The sequence below is a fragment of the Lactuca sativa genome, chromosome 9 (assembly GCF_002870075.4).
Source record: "Lactuca sativa cultivar Salinas chromosome 9, Lsat_Salinas_v11, whole genome shotgun sequence".
Lineage (NCBI taxonomy): Eukaryota > Viridiplantae > Streptophyta > Magnoliopsida > Asterales > Asteraceae > Lactuca > Lactuca sativa.
Genome location: NC_056631.2, coordinates 202632192 through 202655459, shown reverse-complemented (window position 1 = coordinate 202655459; position 23268 = coordinate 202632192). Strand labels below are relative to the sequence as shown.

Genomic DNA, 23268 nt, shown 5'->3' with positions numbered 1-23268 from the left:
ATAAGTTAACCATGCGACTCCTAGTAGTTTAAGAAAACAATTAATAAAAAATTAAATCAAATCAACCAACTATAATCAAAATAATGCTAATTCCTAACTACACTTTCAAAACACATAACTAAAAATGTGCCCAAAATTAAGGAAAATAGTCTCAAAATGGCATCTCTCCAAAACTCAAAAGCCTAAGAAAGTATGTCGTCATTAAATTCAAATTGAAAAACAGAAGCAAACCAAACAATCATTATTCAACAAGAAAATCAAAACCACTGAAGAAAAGTCGCCAAAACTCTTTTTTTTTTAACTGAACTATTATATACTGTATAATAAAATAATTAGGAATACAATTGTCCAAAAAAATGTCTATATTTACCATATCTACCTATCAAAATACCTCATCATGTTGCTTAATGCTGATTCACAAATGACCAAATAATAATCTTTTTCACTCTGATTGCATTTTCTTAATATCATGTTTTATCTGAAGAGCAGCCCTAACAACATCTCCCCTTGTAATAAGTCCAACCTATTTATCAAAATCACAACAAATAAATAAATAAATAAAGTCCTTCAATAAATATTTATTGTTTATAAAATCTCACCAGTTTCCCATTATCATCGACTACTGGCAGCCTACGGTATTTTGTTTCAAGCAACAACCTATTTTTATAAAAATCATTATAGTTAAAACAAAAAAAATTAAAAAAATAAATACCAAATTTAATTGGAAAGAAAAATTAAGAGTGATTAATACCTTACAGCTTCTTCAAGATTTGTGGTGTCATGAACTACAAGTGGAGCAGGTGTCATTAAATCTCCCACAACTTTTCCATCAGTTTTACCAAGTAGTTTTTGAATCTCATTGAATGTCTTTAAATAAAACAAATGTGTTATATTTTATATAATAAATCAAGAACAAAAATAAAACAAAAGTGTCATATGAATCTTGAAAATTAAGGATTTTTGACATACTTTCCAAGAACTATCCACATCAGGAAACAAGCTTGTGTCACTGTGACTACCACCTGAAAAACAAAAAAAAAAAAGTTCAAACAAATCAAAATCATAAAACAAAAAATAAAAATATAAATCATCATTCACATGGATACTTAAAGTGGTTGAATGGGTAATGAGTATGTGTCTGTTTCTTTTCTAAACTAAACAAATCGTCTGAACGAGACTAAATGACCATTTTACCCTTATATTCTAGAAAACAAGTTTTAGGTTACTCATCGATTTTAATGCAAAAGGAGTTGGGGGGAAAAAGAGGGGCAAATAGGTAAAAGGTCAAGTGTCTTAGTATATTAAACTTAGTTTTTTTTTGGCTTAACCCATTAAGTCATTATGTCCAGATTAAGTCAAGAAGAAACAGTTCTTAATAATAAAAATAGTACCTGATATTGAATCAAGCGCTAACAAGTCATAATCTGAAACGACACCAACCTGAAGACATTTAGAAAGAGAAAAAGTAATGATAAGTCAAGCTAAAAAAAAGATGGAGATATGAAGGACATGACATACCAAATTCCAATCAGCATCAACCACTGGAAAGCCTGTGATTCTTTTCTCCACAAGAATCTCTAATGCTGTTGATATAGAACATAAAAATGAGATGAAATGTTTAACCTGTAAATTTCCATAGCAAAACTTTGAAATTATCATTATGCATACCCTTATCAACTGTAGTTGTTGGTTCTACCACAAGTAAGTTGGCCTTTCTTGTCATAAAATCAGCAACTGTATATGTTCCATCTCTTGTCTGCAAATTGATGTAATGAAACATATCAAAGAAAGAATTATGTTGACGTGACATGTAGAACAAGTTTGTTAACTCTTCTCTTAACAGGCTAAAATCATCTCATCTACTAACAATCAGCCTACTAGAGTCTGTCATATAAAATAGCTAGTAAGATGCATGTTTATGGAGATGAAGTGTTAAAATATTAGGTATAGAAGTAACAAGCATATTCAAATTTACAGAAAACTTCAGCATCTAACATACTATTTAATCAAAGCTCTGTTATTTAGTTTTGAAGTGAAGATCACCATTTAATCAAAGCTCTGTGATTTAGTTTTGAAGTGAGGATCCCTTGCTACAAATTCTAGAGCTGTAAAAGTTGCTTCACAACTGCTACAAATTCTAGGTGTTGTAGGTTTGTAACCAATTTTGGTTCATTTTCGAGAATCATGTAAGCTTGTAATACATCTGGTTAAAGTTCCCTGTCGTTCACTATTACAGAGAAGATAATATCTCAAGTAAAAGCAAGAATGGCCAGCGTATTGCACAGAGACATGAAAGTAATGCGAAAACGATTGAAAAAGACTTTAATGAATGAAATCGCTCTTCATACAGACTCTATAGCACCTGACACAAATCATTCACTATAAAATAAAACAGAAACTACAAGTCACTTTTAATTTGCATATCAGATCTGAAAGGTAAAGCTGACAACGACATCACATTTACACATAAACAAATTCCGGGTAAAAAACTACAACAAACATCATCCTTACAGGCGTGGAATTAGTCTTATCAGCAGCGACAGAATGAATGGCAGCCAAACGGCTATGATCGCGATCGGAGAACCGTGGTAACGAACGAGTAGAGAGAAATTGCCGCACGCTAGTCTTTGAGGTTGTACACGGTATTCGACGACGATCTCCTGCAGCGGATACAACGCCGGAAATACAGCCCGCCGGTAGGATGATCGAGTCCATTAGAAATTTCGCGAATCAAAGAGAAATTGCGTGTGTAATTGTGTCACAGAGAGAGAGAGAGAGAGAGAGAGAGAGAGAGAGAGAGAGAGAGAGTCACATTATGTGCGCTGAAGGTGTGAAAGTAAAGTGGGGTTTGAACAGAGAATTGGATGCGTTTCCGTGGTGAAGGTGGACACCTATCGACAGTGAAAGCCTCCAATTAGGTCGCTGAAAATTCAAACCGCCAAACAACAAAAGTTTCTTTGGTTCATGATTATATCACAATATTATATATACAATCTGCAAAAGAACCACAAGAAAGAATAAAAATGTAAGAATTGTTGATCTTGTTTTAATGTAACAAGTTAGAAAAAATTGCAAGAATGGTTTGTGGTAAGTCAAAATTAAACTGTCCAAAAGTTTCATTTTCTTGCAATTTTGTTTTTTTATTTCATTTTTTTGTAAATTTATCCGATTTGGTTTGAATTTTTTTGTAAATACGATTTTGCTCCTTATTATTTTATTTTCTATTTTTTTATTACAATAAATAAAATAATTAAAAATAAACAAAAATAAAATACATCTCTCTCTCTCTCTCTCTCTCTCTCTCTCTCTCTCTCTCTCTCTCTCTCTCTCTCTCTCTCTCTCTCTCTCTCTCTCTCTCTCTCTCTCTCTCTCTCTCTCTCTCTCTCTCTCTCTGAGTTTGTCTTCGATAAACACCCAAGAACATAATCATAAATTCAAGAACATCTTCATGAACTCAAGAGCATCTTCCGCCACCTCCATCTCCATCTGCATATCTGGCATTGTAACAGATAAGAAACCAACAAAAATCACCACTCATCTCTAAAAAAATAATAAAAAAAATAAAAAAAAAATCATCATGGTTCCATCTTCTTCAACGAACTCACACCATTATCTCTATATTTCCTTCTCAGCAAACATCCTCTAAAAAATAATTTCTAAAACCTAATCTTAATTTGAATCGATTTCTGATGTGAACCATAAACCTAAAATCGATTTTTGTAGATGTAGGGTTGATCTTCACCTAAACAACCACCAAAATTCTATATATGAAAAAAAAATATGGATGAACACATGAAAAAACACAAAACTTAAACACACCGAAAATTCTATATATGAAAAAACCTAGAAATTGAAGATAATCTTAAACAAGTATGTATCAAACCATATAAACACGTTAATAAAACCATAAAATTGAATTAGGGCAATAAATGACAACAAAAACCCAATCCATCTCATCACCTTCTTCTCCAACATCAGAGAATAAGGAGAGGCAACGAAGGTTAAGTGATGGCGGCGAAGAAGGAGAACAGTCGTCGGAGATGTGATCGAAGATGGGGATGTAGCGATCTGAGGGATTTCTTGTGGCGTTTATCTTTCCAGCAACTGTAGCGATATGAAAGAAATCAAAAAATCGATGCATATTCACCTGAATTCATACCCTAGAACATGGTCGTTCATGTTTCTTGTAACTATGGCAATCGATTCTTATGAGGTTTTCTGGCGACAGAGCGATAAACCAGTAGATGGGCTGGTGGTTTCTAGTTGCTAGGGCTTACAGCGGCATATCGAAGTCGATCTGCAGGTAAGAGGAAAAAGGGTGGAGTTGTCCTTCTTGTTTTAGCTTGCAAAGCCTTGTTTTAGAGTTGTAACAACATTGCCGAAAAAGGAGAGAGACGGGCGACTAAAACCCTAAACGATGACGGATAATCACTTGCTTAAGCTTGCAAACCCTCGTTTCAAAGAGCTAGAACATCAATTGTTTAACAAGATTAAATGAGTTTCCTTTAAAATCCCAAGACCACAAAGATAGTAAAAGTTGGTAAATGGAGGGGTGGATGAATAGCAGAAGATTGATCAAAGAAAACAAAAAAGCGGCAACCTTGACTTTCTTGGTGTTAGAGAGAGAGAGAGATAAAGAGAGAGAGGGAGAGGAAGGGAGGGAGGGAAGTATTTTTTTTATTTACACAATAAAAAAAATTAAAAGGGAAATACCAAGGGTAAATCCATCATTTTAAAAAGTTTCAAAAATTTTGGACCAAACTTGCAACAAAATAAAACTTTTGGACCACCCTTGCGAGTCAAAACTTGTTTGTACCAAACTTGCTAGTTTTGACATACCATAGGACCATTCTTGCAATTTTTTCAACAAGTTATATTTTGACATTTATATATGCATATAGATTGTCTTATTAAATTCATTTCTATCTGTCACATGTTTTTGTTTAAAGAAAAAAAAAAGACAAATTTAGTCTAAACTCGTAAGTCATAATCATATTCCAAACATATAGCCAAATATTAGTGGTTGACCCTAGGCGTGTACAAAAAAAACCGGTTCAGGAACCGAACCGGTCTCTGAACCAGAAACCGGTTTAGGCCTGAACCGGTTCAATCAAGAACCGGACCGCATGTGAACCGATCCGACCAATCCAACCAATTCGCCCATTTTCGCTTTGAGACCGGTTTGGAACCGGTTTTTTTTATCCGGTTTTTGAACCGGTGATGATCCGGTTTTCCGAACCGGTTTGAACCGGTTTTGAAATGTTACCGTTTTTTTGTCTTTTCCTAACGGCTATATAGCCGTTTGAGGCTGTTAAGGACCCGAATTTGGCTCTTTTTTGACCATATTAACCATTCCTTATAGTATATATATGTATTAGATGTTTAGGTCTCCACTTTACCTTAACCATTCCTCAAAAAACCTCTCTTAGTTTAAAAAACCAGCTTAATTCAAACATTGGATTCGGCTTCCATTGGTGTTGGGGATTCATCAAACAATCCTACTGTTGTTAGCATCAAAGAAACAAATAGAAATCCGGTTATTTGGTGCAACTATGATTTGTGTGTAATGTCGAACGGTACAAAAAGAGCGCGATGCAAGAAATGTGGTGCTTTTTTTAATGAAGAAGAGAATTCGACAATGAAAACTCATATGACCAAAAGATGCCCTGCGGTGAAATTTGGGCCGGGACATTCAAACAACAATGGCGAATGATGTAACATTGTGGAGTTACGATTTGAGTAAAGTTCGGGATAGGATGGCGAAGTTCGTGATTCAAGAATGTTTGCCTTTTGACCACTTCGACAACAAACGATTGACTTCACTCATCCAATATACTCTCCAACCACGATATTGCCATGTGAGTCGTACTTCTATTAGACGTGATTGTATTGAACTCCACTTGCAAAATGTTTGAATGTGCCTTACGTCAAAAAGATACTTTAAAAATGTTCCATGACAACCTTGCGGACCGTAATAAGGTTACGGCTTATCCATAATCAAGTTGGGATACTATCAAACTTGTTACGGACATGCTTGATGTTTTTAAAAAAGCAACTACTTTTTTATCGGGTGTTTATTATCCTACAAGTTGTTTAGTTTTAAACCAAATTTTTTTAATGTGTGCGAAAATAAATGAGTTTGAAATGAGGAGCATAATGTTTGCTAATATGATGAAACCGATGAAAGCAAAGTTAAAAAAATATTTTCAAGAAATGTCTCCCATTATTACTTGTTCCGCCGCTTTGAATCCGGCTCTAAATGTTTGGGGGGTTGAGACTTTAATTGAAAATATTTGTTACGATTTGGGTTTAATGGATGATGACATGGATTATGCACCAAAGGAAGTTTCAAAATTTAACAAAGTTTTTCAAAATTTGTTTGAAGTTTATTTAACAAAATATGGTTCAACAAACATTCATGACATGATGCAAAATACGGGGGCATCCGGATCCACTTCTCACAAAAATAACGAAACAATTAGGTTTTATAATACTTTGAGGAATGAAAATTCCAAACGAGCTCGGTCTAACACCCCAAGTAGCGAGCTCGGGAGGTACATTGGTTCCGATTTCTTGTCTCAAATGAGTATTCAAGAGTTTGAAAATTTTGATATCTTGGCTTAGTGGAAAGGAAAGGAAACCCAATTTCCGATTCTAGCCGCTATGGCCCGTGATCTACTAAGCTCCCAAGCTTCTATGGTAGCTTCGGAATCGGCTTTTTCTGTTAGTGGCAGGGTAATATCAACAAGAAGAACAAAACTAACCCCTTTGTCGGTGGAAGTGTGCATTTGCTTGAAACGCTACCTTGATGGCGTGGAAAGGATACAAGACATTGAAGTACTAGAAGGCACATCGTTGCATGCCGAAGCACGAGTACATGAGGAAGAAGTAGCGATGGGAATGTCGGTACCACTCACCCTAGAAGAGATCGAGTATGAGAGAGGATTACGCAACGACATGGCGGATGACAAATAAAAAAACAAAAACAACAAAAAATTTGGATGTTTTGTGATTTTATGTTTGAAGATGTATTAGTTTGACAATTTGAATGTTTTGTGTTTTTATGTTTGAAGTTGTATTATGTATTTCCAATATAAAAAAAACAAAAAAAATGAAAAAAATGTTGAAAATTACTCCAAAAAATGTGTTGATTCAAGTTGTACATTATGTTTTACTACATATACACAAACATCAAATTTAAAACAAAAAAAAAAGTTAATACATGAAAAGATATGTATATTATTAAACAATGAAAAAAAAAAAAAACCTTTTGGACATGGTCCATATGGACGTGTATGTGTATGTATATATGTAAGGCTTATAAGCCTTTGCCTTCCTAATCCCCCAAACCACCTACTTTGAAGCCAAAAAAAAAATTGTTTTCAAGACAATCTAGTGTTTTATACTCTAAACAAAAAAAAAAATTCATTTCTATTTTACACTTATTAGCCAAAAAACAAAAAAAAAAATTAGAAAAGCTTATTTGCGTCGAACCGGTTTTGAACCGTTTTTGAACCGTTTTTTGGACCGGTTTTTGAACCTATTTTTGAACCGGTTTTCTGAACCGGTTTTTGCTGAACCGGTTTACATATGTTCGGATATTTTTGAAACCGAACCGGTTTGGACGTGAACCGGTTTTGACTACTTGGACCTGAACCGAACCGGTTTTCTGAACCGGTGCGGTTCATAAAAAAAACCGGTTTTTGCATGCCTAGTTGACCCAAAAGAGCTAGGTGGGCTTCCTACTAAAATACATTTTTGCTGCGAAATTGTTGTAATTCCACACTTATTTTCACAAGTGTTCTGCAAAAATATAGTGGCCCTATAATTTTTAAGTATAAAAAACATAAAATTTATATTTTAACTTTTCTTTTAAAAAAATGAATTTGAATTCTCTCATACAAGGCCGAAACACTTACACGAGAAGGTCAAATTACAAACACTTATCTTAGAAATTGTAAAGTTGCATTCGGCAGAAACACCACAATTAGGGCTGAGAATTCTCGACACGATCCGCGACACAACCCGCAACACGACACGAAATAAATGGGTTTGAGTTGAGTTTTTCAACACGTCAACCCGCTAACCCGCCAACCCGTTTATTAAACGAGTCATATATGGGTTTCTCAAAAAATAAACGGGTTGACCCGCCAACTCGTTTATATTTTTAATAAAAATTTTATTTTATTTTTAAATGTATTTATGTATCAAGTGTTAATATTTAGTAAGTTTTATATAACATATATCATTGATTCATAGACCATTTGATTTTTGACATTTTGACTCGTAGTGGATGATCTAAGATTGTAAGTCGTAATCTGTAAGGCTAAGTTTGTAACATGTTTCTATGAATGTTTTTAATTTTAATTTGGATATTTAAGACTTAAATGTCTAAAATTCAGATATGTTTTCATCAACCATCAAGAATTTATTCATGTTTAATTGTCAATTTTATTTTTGAAATCTGACCCACGAACCTGCCAACCTGTGAACCCGTATAAATAAATGGGTTGGTGGGTCATATATGGGTTTATGTTCCAAACCCGCCAACCCGTGACCTGTTTATTTAAATGGGTCGTGTTTGGGTTAACATATTTTGACACGTCAACCCAAACACGACACGATTGTCAGGCCTAACCAAAATCACTACAAAAATATAAAATGTTGTGTTTCAAATTTAATTAATGGTGTGGTCACAGTGCAGTGGGGTTATGGGACTTGTATGCCTCATAGCCTAATATCTTTTCAAATTCGATAAAAGTGATATAAAAGAAAAATAATTAATGTTGTTAGATCGGGTACACAAATTATTTTTGAATATCATCCAAATAAAACAATAAATTGCAGGACCAAATTTGCAGTAACTTTAAATTTATTTAAATTTATGATACACATTGGATTAGGATGATACATGATATTTTATTATTCATAATTAATCAAAGTTTTTCATATAGATTTCACGATATCATGATGATTCACAGAAGGTTACATTGTAGGTTAGGCGATGTTACAAATTGGAAACGATTATAAAGTGTGGCGATAAATCAAGTTCTTCGTGATCATATTGTTTATGATATTTTATAATAATTTGACCTTATATTCGCTCGAATATCATAAATTTTGTAGTAGCATAGTCCAAACAAATGATAATTTCATTTTTAAGCAAAAAAACAAGAAATCCTTTCGTATGCAGATTCTTATGCTTCTAATGGAATCCGGTCATTTATTCTAATACTTCACAACAAAACAAAATAAAACCCATCATTTCAAAACTATAGCAATAAAAATAAAATAAAGAAATAAAAGATGAACACATCTCATGACTCATAATCTTTACCATTGCCCAACAAGGAAACTAACTGCATAATTACACAAGATGCTAAATAGTTACCCTTTTTATATCACTTCCAAATTACATAAACATTTTATGTATTTATGCTCTTTCCCTACCCTCCCACAACACAAACCATATTCACACAATCTAACATTTACAACAATATCACAAAACCAACTTAAATTATGGTTTAATCATGATAAACAACTAGTCTCCTGTTTATCTTCGCCAAAATTACGAAACCTCTACCAATCAAATGTCGGCAATTTCAGTCTTCTTAATAATCGAATTATGAAGGTTAGTCAACCACACATGAACTGCTTCACACAAAGCATAACAAACTAAACCCAAGGAATCCTAACCATGTGTACCTAAAGACCTTTGAGTTGATCACTAAAAGGTATCCAAATACACGAAATACCCCTCGAGCTAATACATAAGGTATTCATCGTGTAACATCCAAAATTCATGGAGCGGTGAGGAAACTGAGACAGAGGGCCCAATCTTGGTATAGCAGGAAAACGAAGCTTTCGTCCAATGGGACCCATGTTGGTACGATTATTAAAAGCTCAAAGATGGGACCAATTAATAACGAGAATATGATATTTTTTGGGCATTTCTTGTTTTTATTTGTTTAAATATACATAATGAGGGTATTTGGTCTTTTACTTGAAAAAAGGAATAAAATGTTGAAATCCTTTAAACATGGAATTTGAAAGATTTTGAAGTAATTGAATTGTATCCACATGCCAGCTAAACGCGCCATAGAATGGAACCTTGAATTTCAATTTCGTCAAACTTCATCATAATCCCAACCAAGCACACCTTAAGGGACGTTTAGTTTGTGGATTCCAATAGAATTTTACGGAATTGGAATTCAAGATTCCATTCATGACATGTTTGGTTGCTAATGGACAAAATTCAATTCCTTCACTCCAAGATTCATCTGATCATGCAATTTATCATTCCATCCAAGTTTCGAAGGAATTCAATTTCATTCTTTCACTTGTTTGTTAAAAGACCAAAATACCCTTCATATTAAAAAAAAAAAGAACCTATCATAAGTTATATCGGGCCGTGTAAAAGTAAGATACTTGAGAGCTCCAACTAAGTTGCAATACAGAGTGGGATTCTAAACATGTTATCCAAAGTCTTCAAGTTTGGCGAAAGAGTTAGAAGACAAACAATAGATGTGGAAAGAGGAAAACTAATAGACATTTTCGAGTAGTTATTTTGTATTTGGTAAATGTTTAATGTTTATATATAGATTATGGATTTATGGATGTTATCATGTTAAAATTAATGCTTAGTTGGTATTTAAACTACAATTATACCATTGTTTATGTTTATTTTTATTTTAAATGTTTTTTTTTTATCTCACAAGAAAATTTGTTGTTCAACTTGTTTTAGATGTATACCTGTATGTATAAAAAATACAACACACTCAAGATTTTGTTCACTTCATATTAAATAATATATTTTTATAACTTATAACTTTGTGATGATCGATTAATACCAGATCAAATAACCAAAGATAATGATGTAACATAAATATGAAATGTTTATAGTTATCTACATAAAGTTGAAAAAAATGAATCCTTAGGCCGGTCAGTAGCAAGTTCCATACAATGCAATAGGTAACGTGTCATCGTGTTTTTTTTTTAACGATTGAAATATATTAACGAAAACAACCTAGCAAGGAACTAGGGAAATATAATTACAAAGAGACGTGGTGCATTAGGTTTTGTAACCATGATGTCCAAGTTATGGTATAGTTACTACATCTATGAGAAAACCAATCAAACGAATGTAAGACATTGTTATAAAAAAATAAAGCTTATCTTCAGCTTGATGCTTTGGAACACAACACCATTTCGAAACGTCCAGATCGTCCAAATCGTTGTAAGAACAATGACCTTTACCGCCTTCTTCTTCGAATGCAACAAACTATTTGAATCCATCCAACTTCAAATATTAGCAACATTGTTGAATAAAAGCAAGGGTAAATTAAGACACTTTAACACTCTTCTCCAAACATTCATGGCTACATCATAGTGAACAAACACATGATGGGAATCGTCCACTTGTAACTCACATGAAGGACAAATAATTGAAGGAATATCAACTTTTCTATCCGTCAAGTTTACCATGTAATGAATTCAATCCAACAACACCCGCCATAAGATGATATTTAGTTTTAAAGGAACTAAACAACACCAATGAGTCACACCTCCACCATCCTGCAACAAAATATCATAAATATAGCATCACATGGATTAACCACAAAAACACCATCCGGGCCTAATTCTCACCCCCATCCATTCGTACAGTTCTTATTATATTACATGTCATACACACAAGGGAATCTAGTCATTAGAAGACCATTTCCAAGTCAATTTTCATCCCAAAAACGAGCACCTTCACCATTACCAATGCACTTTCTAAAATAAAAAACAGGGATAATATTCCTTTCATGCAAAAAACTAAACAGTTTGCTCATCGGAATCCACACACTCAAACCATTTGGCTTTTTATTCAATTGGTCGAGCCCACCATTAAAACCGTGAATTCTCTAATGACATTTTCCCATACCGAGTTTAGTTCATTAAATAATCTATATTTCCCATTTAACAACAAAGCATAATTAAAAGCCTTCAAATTTCCAATTCCAAGGTCACCCTTACCCTTAGAGTTAAGAACCTTGTCTCACTTAACCCAAGCTATTTTCCTATCATCGTCTACGGATCCCTAAAAAACGCGCCTTTAAGCTCTCAGGAGCTTTAATTACAATTGTAGGCACCTTGAAAATCAAAAAGTAGTAAATAGGCGAACTCCTAATCATAGATCTGATTAAAGTTAATCTGCCACCAGATGAAAGCAAGTTAAGTTTCTAATTAGCCAGACACTTTTTAAACTTTTGAACCACCAAGTTCCAACTATTAACACGTCCCATATTAAGCCCAAGAGGAATACCTAAATACGAAAAAGGGATAAAAGCAGCCGAACACTTAGTACCAACAGCTATATCTTCGACATGATGAAAATCAATCCCAATCCCATATAAATTTAATTTTTGTAAGTTAATACACAACTCATAAGTTAAAGAAAAACAACTGACAATAGTTATCAAATTCTCAATGTTACCTTTATCCTGATCGCTCAAGAAAAGAGCATCATCGACATAGAAAAGGTAAGAGACATTGTGCCCCAAATCCCCCCACCTCTATACCTCCGAACAACCCTTGGCTAACAACATCATCCATAACAACATGTAACCCTTCCATTGCTAAGATAAATAAAAACAAGGATAAAATATCAGCTTGCCTAAGACCTTTTTTTTAAGAGAAACTCCTTTGTAGGACTGTCATTTATAAGAACTGAAGCATGCAAAGACTCCAACCAAACTTGAATCCACCTTATCCATTTGTAGTCAAAATCCATTAACTCCATAATTTTGAAGAAATAATCCCAAGATACCGAGTCATAAGCCTTATCAAAATCCACTTTGAAACTCATAGCTTTATTGTTCTTTTTTTGCACCACTTAATGATTTCATTTACCATAAATAGACCATTTAAGATTTGTTTGCCTTTGACAAAAGCACACTGCACCGGGCTAATAAGATAATCAATCACCTTTACCGATTTATTAGCAAAAGTTTTGCAATCATTTTGTATTGTATCCCAATTAGGGTAACCGATCTATAATCTTTAATAAAGGAAGGATTGTCAACCTTAGGAATCAACATAATAAATGAAGAATTAAACCCTTTTGGAATATCTCCATTACTAAATAATACCCTTTTAGATCAGACCTAAAACCCTAATGTGCCAAGCCTATTGGCATGTAGGCCCATGAAAGGTGTCAACCAATAAGAATCCGCCATGCAACAGCTTCTAGAACATTCATCCTTGATTTACATTGCATGAGCACCAACAACACACATGATGGAGCATCATGATCCATAATGGCTCATCATGATGTAAAAGTGGCACACCAAGATCACCATGGCTCATTAACTATCATTGTAGCACATCAAGCAATAATCCTTGATCATCTTTAACATCTGAGCAACCTTGAATAATCTTGAGCGTCATAGAGGGCTTAATAGTATGCGTGGCTCACCAAGGGATAATATGGCTCATTAGGAACACATATGGCACTGTAGGAACACGTGTGACATATCAAGCCACCTGATGACGCATCATGATGCACAAATGACGCATCATGATCATTAGTTGGTGCATCCATGCTTCCGCAACACATCAATACTTCGGAGTACTCCATGGCATGTTAGAGTGGTGCACCTTGCACCAAGGTGGTGCACCTTGTGCATGAATTGCTCACCTTGTGCCCAAGGTGGCTCATCTTCCTTCAACATGACACATCTAGCTTCTAAGTGGAACATCTTCTTTCAAAAGTGGCGCATCCACTTCAACATGGTGCATCCTATTTCACTAATGACACACTCTCTCTCCAAAATGGTGTGTCCTTGCTTCATGGCTTGTGACAATTCTGCAAGTTGTCGCCGATCGTTAATAACTAAAAGTGACAAACGTCAAGTATAATAGAGTTAATATGTAATATTTATAAATCTAAGATAAAAATACAATATTTCGTATTAAGATACATAAAAAAATCACTCAAACCGTCCGTAATCTAGAAAAATAAGTGCGCGGAAAATTATATTATTTTGAAGAAATAATAACATATTCCGAAAGTACACGTCTTCCCGATCTCGAAAATATAAATTTCTTAAAAATTTGACTCCATATGAATTAAATACGAATTTTATAAAATATAAAAATCTACCGTGCATAAAAAGTTACAACGTAAAAAGTTACGAAGCAAACGATTGACATTTAGCTAAAGTTACCAAAAGGAGAATCGTAGTCCTCATCTGGATAAATGTTTCACAAATCAGTTTTGATTGATTTCCCTTTACTCTTATTTCTTTTAGCAATTATTTTTTAAATATTTTTATTTTTTCCTTTCCTCGAACACAAATTGGTCCCAAGTTCCCAACACTCCCGACGTGTTGTCCCGTTAATTCGTAAAGTGCGCTTCAAGGGTGAGTTCACAGCGCCACTTTTACGATTTTCAAATGTTTTACCAGGGGTTGGGAGGGGAGGGGGGGGGGGGGGGGGAGGGGGATAATGGTAGTATACAATGGACATCAGATAAAGTAATATATCAATAGTAGTTATAAATAGTAAGAAATTACCCTAAAACCGTAGAGGCCAAAATACTTTTATAACTAAAAAAATAGTTATATAAAAAAATGTTTTCAAACTATAATGCGAAACCTATAAACTTATCAGACCTTTTCAAAACCACATGTATTCCTAAGTAACCAAGAGATGAAAGATTGCGCTCCCTGAAGCAGCAGTTGATCAATGGAGCTACCAGAAGTCAATTATCATTTATTGTTATGCCTGGATGTTAAAGACACCTTTTGTATTAGAAATTATAGTATTTCAAAAACATATTCTAATGTACTATTTTTATCCATAATGGAAGTGATATTTATGTTATTATATTGTTTTGTACAATTCAATGTATGTTATCTGTGATGCAACATTCTAACATCGCACAACCCGACGTTTTCGCCGTTGTCAAGGATGCTCCATTCCCTTTTCAAGTGCTTCATACCTTTCTCAGGTGCTCCACATCCTTCTCATATGGCTCATTCTCTTTTTGTGATGATCCGTTCATTTGTCACATGATCTGTTCCTTTATTACATGATCCATTCCATTGTCATATGATCCATTCATTTGTGACATGCTTCATGAAATCCAAGTATTCTATTGAGTTCCAAATGTTCCACTAAACTCAAATGCTCATGAATGCTTCAAATACTCAAGTCACAATTAACAAATATATTTTATTTGAGGCTTGTTCTTTTACCAAAAAATAAATAAATAAATAAATAAATTACCCGGATCATAGCTATCAAAATACTTTTAACTAATTATGAATAATCGATTTTCAAAAACCTTTAGGTGCATTTAAAACTCAAGTGGGATTTTTAACACCAAAGAACAACACCTTAACCAAACCAAATGACTGTAGACTATTCGGTTCAATTCCCTACTATAGTTAGAAACACAGTTTTCGGTTTAATTGTCAATCAAACATTTTTCTTCAAAAACCAATTGTTGTTCGTGCCAATAAAGAACCAAGACCGAATCATCAATTTATTTCTTAAATAATAAACAACGTTATTTTACGTTTAAAGACAGACCCAATCAATACCTAATCAATGTAGATCGATTCGATTTTCACTTCCAACATCTTCCATTTTTCGAATCCAGTATAATTTAGTTCTAACTAGATACATGGCCTTGAGATCCCTTTGTTTAGTAAAAGTAGATATAAACGTTAAGAGGTCATGATTTTGTTGGTTCCACCTTTCTCATTTCAATTTCATTCCTTTTCACTTTTTGACCATTTCAGCTTACAAAAGCTCATGATTTATATCGTCTACATGGACATAAAGTAGCGGTGCCTCATAAAAGGTTTAAGTAGTGAAATTTACTCAAAAAGAAAAATAATGATACATATTTTTATTATTCTTTTAATAAAACAAATCATTAAATTCGAACATTTGTTACACACAATTATATAAAAACAAAACTAGCAAGATTATTATTATATATACTTTAATTTGTAAAGGATAATGTGGGTCTCCTCAAGAAATAAGAACAGGGTTGAGAAAAACAAAGTATGTTATGTTTCATTATAGAAGTCTTTAAAGGCTTCAAAAGATAAGCAAAATGCCGAGACTTACTATTTTTACAAATATATATATGATTATTGTATAACATATGAAAATGTTTTTGTAAGACCATATCTTTATTATCGGTCTCATAATAGACGACCTTTTTTAAAGTTATTATTTTATCACTTATATATGAATTCGTTTATCATATTAATTTACTCTAAACTAGATATATATTTTAAATAATTAATTTAATTAAAATTTTATATTTTTAAAAGTTTAAACGATATATTAAGTACTAAATAAAATATATGGTTTGATATATGTTATAATTTTGTCATTATTAAAGTATTAATCATAAAATATAATTATAGAAAAAATTACAAATATAACCACAATCGTTAATTACTTTGTAGAAAATAGCAACAAAAAAAAAATACAAATTACAAAAATAGCCATCAAAATCATAAACAGATTAAGCTTATCTGCGATTTCATCAAGCCATCTGCGAACATACAAATCGCTAAAACACATCCCTGCTTTAGTGACTTGTACATTCGCAGATGATTTTTTTTGGTATAAATATGGGGTACAAGTGACTAACAACTATATTATATATAGATTATTGCAAAAAAATATCAATTTTGTTGTTATTTCTTTGAAAAATTTGTTTAAAATCTTTTTAATAAAATGAATAATATTTTCTTTTGTTTATAAAGAGAGAGAAAGTTCTCCAATGAAAAGTATGAAAAATGAAACCAACAAAAAAAAAATTACATTTTTATAGCTACAAAAAAGATGAAATCGCAGATGGAATATGAAATAGCAAATTAACTAGTCCATCTGCGCACATACAAGTCGCTAAAGTATGGATGTGCTTTAGAGACTTGTATGTAATTGGGGTTTGACTATTTCTTACGATGTAATTAGCGGTTTTGATTATATTTGTAATTTTCTTATAATTATATTATAAATAATTAAGTTATACAGAATTATGTACTTTTGTTAAATCTTTTTGTATCGACGGCCTAAAATACTCGTACACTTAGCTAAGTGACGCTCCATGATGATAACTAACTGACACGTAGCTGCACCTACTGTCCCCTCCTTTTTGTTTCACTCCAACACCTCCTTTCTCTTTTTTCTTTTCATTTTTACCAATTTTGGTTCATAAAATTAAAATGAATAACACATTTAAATTAAATGAAAGGTCCCATAAAATACTAAAGTAAATTACAGTATTGGTCTCCATGTTAGTATTAAGTTTTGCACAAGTTTAGTTTAATTTCCAAAATTTGACACCACTCATTTTCATGGTTGGCAATTACATCGTGTGTCTATCTATATATCCAAGTTACCGTTAATGTCTTTGCTTTAAGTACATAAAAACCACAAAAATGTCCACATTTTTGTCTTTTTTGTCTTTTTTTATTTAAAAAATTATTTAAATTGGTATTTTCTTATTTTTAGAACTATTTTTATTATAAAATAAAAATAGTTCTTTATTTGGCTACACAATCGGGCACCGCTTGGGTTCACTCGCAGGGACTCTGTGTCTGAGACACTGTACGAAGAGATGACTTTTATTTGTCGAGCCTTTTCCTTTTTCTCTCCTTTCGCCATGGCCACACTCTTTTTTTCCCACTCAATTCTTCCACCACTTTCTTCACCCTTATCAAAACAATTCATCTGTCGGTGGGTTTGTCTCATTTCCACCAGAAGTTCTTCACAAAATCGTATCAATTCTCTGCTGCACTCTAAGTGTTTGTTGAAAGTCCTCTACCAAATTTTAACTTATATCGTAGCTGTATATGGTTGTTTGAAGGTGAAGACACGCTCAATCTTATCTCATTTGGGTTCATACAGGTAAGCTTTTAATTAATCTGTGTACATTTGTAGAATTCTACTTCTATTTCTATTTTTTGTTTCGTTTTACTGCATTCATCTTTTTTCCTCCTGGGTTTATATGATCATCAAGATCTTCCCAACTTGTTCAGAAATGGCTGAAACATTGTGATGCGTTCTTGTTTTTTTGTTTTTCATGGATGCTTTGAATGAGCATTGTGGAAAGCTTTGGGTTCTTTTAACACAAAGTTTCTATAAACCAGACATCAATGAGGAACAGAGAATAATCTTTATATAATTAAATACACTAAAAATGAAGATGAAGAGGTTACATCAAGTCATTCGATGCAGACAAATCAGTTATTTTTAGTGTTTATATTAATATATCTTCATGCAGTAGGGACACTTAAATGGAGAAATTCTTGGAATATGAGTTCTTTTTTTTATATATCTTTCTTCTTCTATTTGGATCCAAAGTGATACCCTAAGCTAAAGCAACCTAACATTTCTTTATGTACTTTTCTTTTTCTATTTGTATAAGAACTTTGAGTTAAAACTTAATATCCGGTTTTAACGAGTTGCAACATTTTTCCCTTTATAAAGGTGCAACCTTTTTATTAATTAAGAATTCTTTTTTAAAATTTCGTACTTTATTTCCCTTTTTTTTCTTTTCTCTTTGTATTTAGTTGGAAATTTGTGGTGTTATTATCATCAGATCAGAAAATCATGGACCAAAAAACATGGTCTTGGAGAAAAAGATCTGTCCATAAATCCGTCGATAGTGAAGCTGGAATCTCTATAAAAGGAAATGAAGAAGAGGTATATAATTAATAATATTCCATTAATTTTTACTTCAATTTTAATGTAATAATTTACTAGTTCAGTAGTTCTTCCTTAACAAAAATGACAAGAAGTTAACTGGTCAAAATCAATAATTCCCACCAAAAATATTGTTGTTTTCTTTTTTTTTTTTTTTTTTTTTAATTTTTAATTTTCTTGTTTGTGTTTTACATTACACAGAGGATTCAGTATGATAAAGAAGCAGCTTTGGAGAGGACTGTGAAAAACCTCCATGAAAAGATAGCTTCTCTCTTATGTGAGTGCAATTCCAAAGATGCCCTCATATCTGAACATGCAAAAACTGCACAAGAAGCCATTACAGGTCATCATTACCTCTCTTATTCTAAATATTTCAAAGATCTTAACCCGTGTTTGTTACACTGAACTCAACTGAATTAGACCCGATAAACCTTTTCGGAGAAGGGGTATTTTCGTCTTTTGCCCTTACAAAAGATCCGGATTGAGTCCTACCCTACCTTTTTCATCTTTTTTGGTGGGACAAAAAAACTGCAACTTTTATTACACTGGACTGAAATGAACTGAATTTGACAAACTTTTTAGGAGAAGGGGTATTTTTGTCTTTTTCCCTTAGGATTGAGTCCCTACCCTACCTTTTCCATCTTTTTTGGTGGGACAAAAAAGCTGCAACTTTTATTACACTAAACCGAACCGAACTGAGTTTGACAAACTTTTTAGGAGAAGGGTATTTTCGTTTTTTGCCCTTACAAAAGATCCGGATTGAGTCCCTACCCTACCTCTTTCATCTTTTTTGGTGGGACAAAAAAGCTGCAACTTTTATTACACTGAACCGAACCGAACTGAGTTTGACAAACTTTTTAGGAGAAGGGGCATTTTTGTCTTTTTCCCTTAGGATTGAGTCCCTACCCTACCTTTTGCATCTATTTTGGTGGGACAAAAAAGCTGCAACTTTATTACGCTGAACCGAACCGAACTGAATTTGACAAACTTTTTAGGAGAAGGGGTATTTTCGTCTTTTGCCCTCACAAAAGATCCGGATTGAGTCCCTACCCTACCTTTCCCATCTTTCTTGGTGAGACAAAAAAGCTGCAACTTTTATTACACTGAACCGAACTTAACAAACTTTTTAGAAGGGGTATTTTTGTCTTTTGCCCTTACAAAATATCCCGAGTGAGTTCCCACCCCACCCATTCCATCTTTTTGGGTCGGACAAAAAAGCTGCAACTTTTTTGTCTTTTTACATCAATCTGGCATTACAATAATTTGTTGTGTGGTCATGTTAGGTCATGTCATGTTTTTGATTTGTGTTTAAACAGACCGGGATAAAGTTGTTGAAGAATTGGCCCTACGAAATCAAGAACTAGAATCCATAATTAAGCAAAAATTAGAGGCTAACGAGAGATTAGTCCACTTAAATTCTGCATTAAAAGATTATCGCCAACAACTAACTTCTTTAAAAGAAGAGCAAGATCAAAAAATGGTAAATGAATCCATGGAAGAGCTCAAAAGGGCAAATAAAAGATTAGAAGACAAAGTCAACGAGTCAAACAAAGATCTCGCAGATCTAACGGTCCAAAACGCTCGACTTTCCAACACGCTCATGATCAAAGATGAATTAATCGAAGACATAAGCCATCAAATGTCACAAGCCACAATCGAATTCAACGACCTAATCACACGCCTTGATTCAATTGAAAAAGAAAACGGGATTTTGAAATACGAATATCGGGTCTTAGAAAGAGAGCTCGAGGTACAAACCCGGTGTGCTGACGTGGCGTCCGGGCAGCAGAGAGAAAGCATGAAACGGGCAGCGAAGTTGGAATCGGAATGTCAGAAGCTTCGATTGTTGGTGAAAAAGCAAATCACCGGGTCGGGTCTTGAAGGTTTGGATAAACGAATGGGGTTTTTGATAAACCGGTTATACGAAGTGGAAGAAGAAAACAAGATTTTAAAAGAAATAATAAGAAAAAAAGACGATGAGATTTCCATTTTGCAAAGTCAAAGTAATCGCATGGGTCAAAGTCAACGTTCGATGATCGGAGACACGGATATGAGTTTGATGGATGATTTTGTCGAGATGGAGAAATTAGCTATCGTTACTTCGGACACAAGTAATCTTGATTCTGTAGGGAAAGAAATCGTTTCTTGTGACGCAAGTAATCTAGTCCACGTGGCATCCGGTGATTGGTTAACAAGCATTGTAAACATGATTACGGAACAAACTCGTGTTTCGGAAAGAAGTTTCGATCAAGTATTGAACGAGATTAGAAAATCTTTACAATGTGATGATTCTGTTAGCGGTTACATTACGTGGAAATCTCCGGAACCGGAAAGAGGGATTCCGGAGGTGGAAACGGAATTGGAAAAGGTGAAAGAATCGAAGGCGATAATCGAGGAGCAATTGGAGAATCAGAAGTTGGTCAACGAGGATCTTGACCATCAAATTTCGGTTGCTAGATATGAAATAAACGAAGCAAATCAAAAGATATCGTCTCTTAAAGTCGAGTTGGAAGATAGATGTCATTGTTGTGAAGAATTAGAAGCAACATGTCTCGAATTACAACTTCAACTAGCAAGGTAAAAATTACTATTTTACCCTTTATCCGATTTTTCACTTTTGATTTATTTAATATTTAAATTATGCAGTTTGTCCGACAATGATACGGAAAATGTAGAAGTCAAGCAAGAGGCGAAACCACTCCAAACTGTAAGAAACTTATTAATCAGTTTCTTTTGTATGTATAAATTCATATTAAACTTCAATAACATAATTTTTAAATATTTTACGTCTATTTATTTTGTAAAAATAATACAAAATTTTAAGTCATGTTTTTTACAGGGATTGGAGATAACAGCGGCTTCTGCAAAACTAGCAGAGTGTCAAGAAACAATATTTAGCATCGGCCGCCAGTTGAAAGCACTAGCACCGCCACCGCCACCGGTGGCGGCAGAGTTGACCGGTGGTCAGAAGTCAAGGCGGCATTCATGTTTACGTGACCATATGGAGGCGGCAGAAGGCGGTGGTGAGGAGGATCCGGTGAGCTCTCCGAAGACGAAAGAGATGGTGAGTGTAACAGAGAGAAAAGCGGGACCGGTTGTTCGTGTTGGAAGTTGTAAGACACGAGTTGTACCTGGTGCTTTGGCGATTGTACCTAGTAAGAAAAGGGGTAAAGGAACTGAGATATTGAGGAAGCTTTTGTTTAGAAAGAAGAAGGTACTTACGATTGGTGTCTAAACTATAGGAAATGTGGTTGGTTGTGTATTTGGTGACTTTGTTTGTGAGTTCGGTTATATTTAGTATTGAATAAAAAAACTTTGAGAAACTGTCCTTATTATTCATTAACTAACCGGATGATAAGTCATACGTGGTGCTCAGATATGCATAATATCTACTATGGTATTCAGATGTAAATGCATAGGTGATTAATCTTTTACATGTGTTATTATCGACTAGGTAGGTAGATATTTATCGATAGTTTTTGGACCAAATGATAGATGTTTAGGAAATATATCTGTTGTATGTTACTTATTATTATTATTTTTATTGGAAAAACGACACATACGCCCAATGAAGTTTCTAGGGTTGACCTTTTTAGTCTAACTTTTTTAGTGGTTTTTTAAGGGAACAAATTTGGTTTTGTCGGTTCTAATAGGTCCTTTTTGAGAAAACGAAGGGGTAACCCGGTTACCCCCTTATGTCACCTCATTTATTTTTATATTTTAATAAATTAAAAAAACTAAAAGGTCTCTCTCTCTCTCTCTCTCTCTCTCTCTCTCTCTCTCTCTCTCACAACTTAAATCAACCTTGCTCCACCATTGCCATCACATTCTTCACTGGAAACCACCATCGTCCGCCATAGAACCACCGCAGCCTCACCCCAAACAACATAGATATATGAACCTTATTTCCTATTCGATCACCGTTGGATTGGGAAGGCGGAAGCAGCAGAGCTGTTGTGCTACCACCACTCGTCGCCGCTGCCGTGGTGGGTGGTACCCATCATCACCGGTGATATTCAACACCCATCACTCCTGCAGTTCTTGGCTCTAATAGGTGACGACCAGAAGAGAGTAATGATGACGAGGAGCTTGCCAGAGGAGACCCGTAGAACTACTCTTTTTTATTTTCGACCTAAACACCTCCAAAACAGAAAAACAACGGAATAAGGAATTACATATATCTGTTTAGGACTGAACCCATCACCGGGACCATCCCGTCAGAACTGTTCATGTCACCGGACACCATGGCAAGTGTTGAGTGTTCTTGGAGATTCTTGAATGAGTTCTGAACAGAAAAGAAAAAGGGTTACCTAAGATTGATGGAGGAGTAAGGAAAAATGATTGGAAGTTGCTTGAAGGTCGAAAAGAGATGAAGACAGGAGGAAAAATGGTGATTCTCGCCGGTTCTTCTTCTCCGGTGAACAATGCTGATGGTCCTCTTTATGGTCGGAGGCTTGCTTTAACTGGCCATGGCGGTGGTTTGGTGGTGATTGGACCAGTCTGCAATCAAAATAGAATGAAGACGAGAGGATGGGCTGAAGAAGGCAA

At 34.1% G+C, this 23268-nt stretch overlaps 2 protein-coding genes across 3 annotated transcripts; one reads left to right on the top strand and one right to left on the bottom strand.

Moving 5' to 3' along the window:
* Window positions 1–267: 267 nt before the first annotated feature.
* On the bottom strand, window positions 268–2932 carry LOC111903170 (CBS domain-containing protein CBSX1, chloroplastic). Its single transcript, XM_023898955.3, has 8 exons — window positions 2512–2932; window positions 1669–1756; window positions 1519–1583; window positions 1392–1440; window positions 970–1022; window positions 752–867; window positions 600–657; window positions 268–523 (listed from the first exon to the last, which is right to left on the bottom strand). Exons 1-8 carry the CDS (start codon window positions 2713–2715, stop codon window positions 443–445), a joined length of 714 nt encoding a protein of 237 aa, XP_023754723.1. The 5' UTR covers window positions 2716–2932; the 3' UTR covers window positions 268–442.
* Window positions 2933–17566: 14634 nt separating this feature from the next.
* Window positions 17567–22043, top strand: LOC111903168 (filament-like plant protein 4). Of its 2 annotated transcripts, none has more exons than XM_023898953.3 (6): window positions 17567–17922; window positions 18588–18720; window positions 18922–19063; window positions 20037–21297; window positions 21367–21427; window positions 21560–22043. In XM_023898953.3, the coding sequence occupies exons 1-6, from the start codon at window positions 17633–17635 to the stop codon at window positions 21953–21955; spliced, it is 2283 nt and encodes a 760-aa protein (XP_023754721.1). In that variant the 5' UTR covers window positions 17567–17632; the 3' UTR covers window positions 21956–22043. The 2 variants fall into 2 exon arrangements, with proteins under 2 accessions (XP_023754721.1, XP_023754722.1); XM_023898954.3 differs by having other exon boundaries at window positions 17570–17922; window positions 18617–18720.
* The last annotated feature ends 1225 nt before the right edge of the window (window positions 22044–23268 follow it).

Bases quoted from the DNA above. Each gene is read 5' to 3' on its own strand.
- LOC111903168 (XM_023898953.3), top strand. From the start codon at position 17,633: ATGACTTTTATTTGTCGAGCCTTTTCCTTTTTCTCTCCTTTCGCCATG. The intron at 21,298-21,366 runs GTAAAAATTACT...TAAATTATGCAG, and splicing joins TTACAACTTCAACTAGCAAG to TTTGTCCGACAATGATACGG. The intron at 21,428-21,559 runs GTAAGAAACTTA...TGTTTTTTACAG, and splicing joins AGGCGAAACCACTCCAAACT to GGATTGGAGATAACAGCGGC.
- LOC111903170 (XM_023898955.3), bottom strand. From the start codon at position 2,715: ATGGACTCGATCATCCTACCGGCGGGCTGTATTTCCGGCGTTGTATCC. The intron at 1,757-2,511 runs GTAAGGATGATG...ATCAATTTGCAG, and splicing joins ATAAGACTAATTCCACGCCT to ACAAGAGATGGAACATATAC. The intron at 868-969 runs GTATGTCAAAAA...TTTTATTTAAAG, and splicing joins ATGTGGATAGTTCTTGGAAA to ACATTCAATGAGATTCAAAA.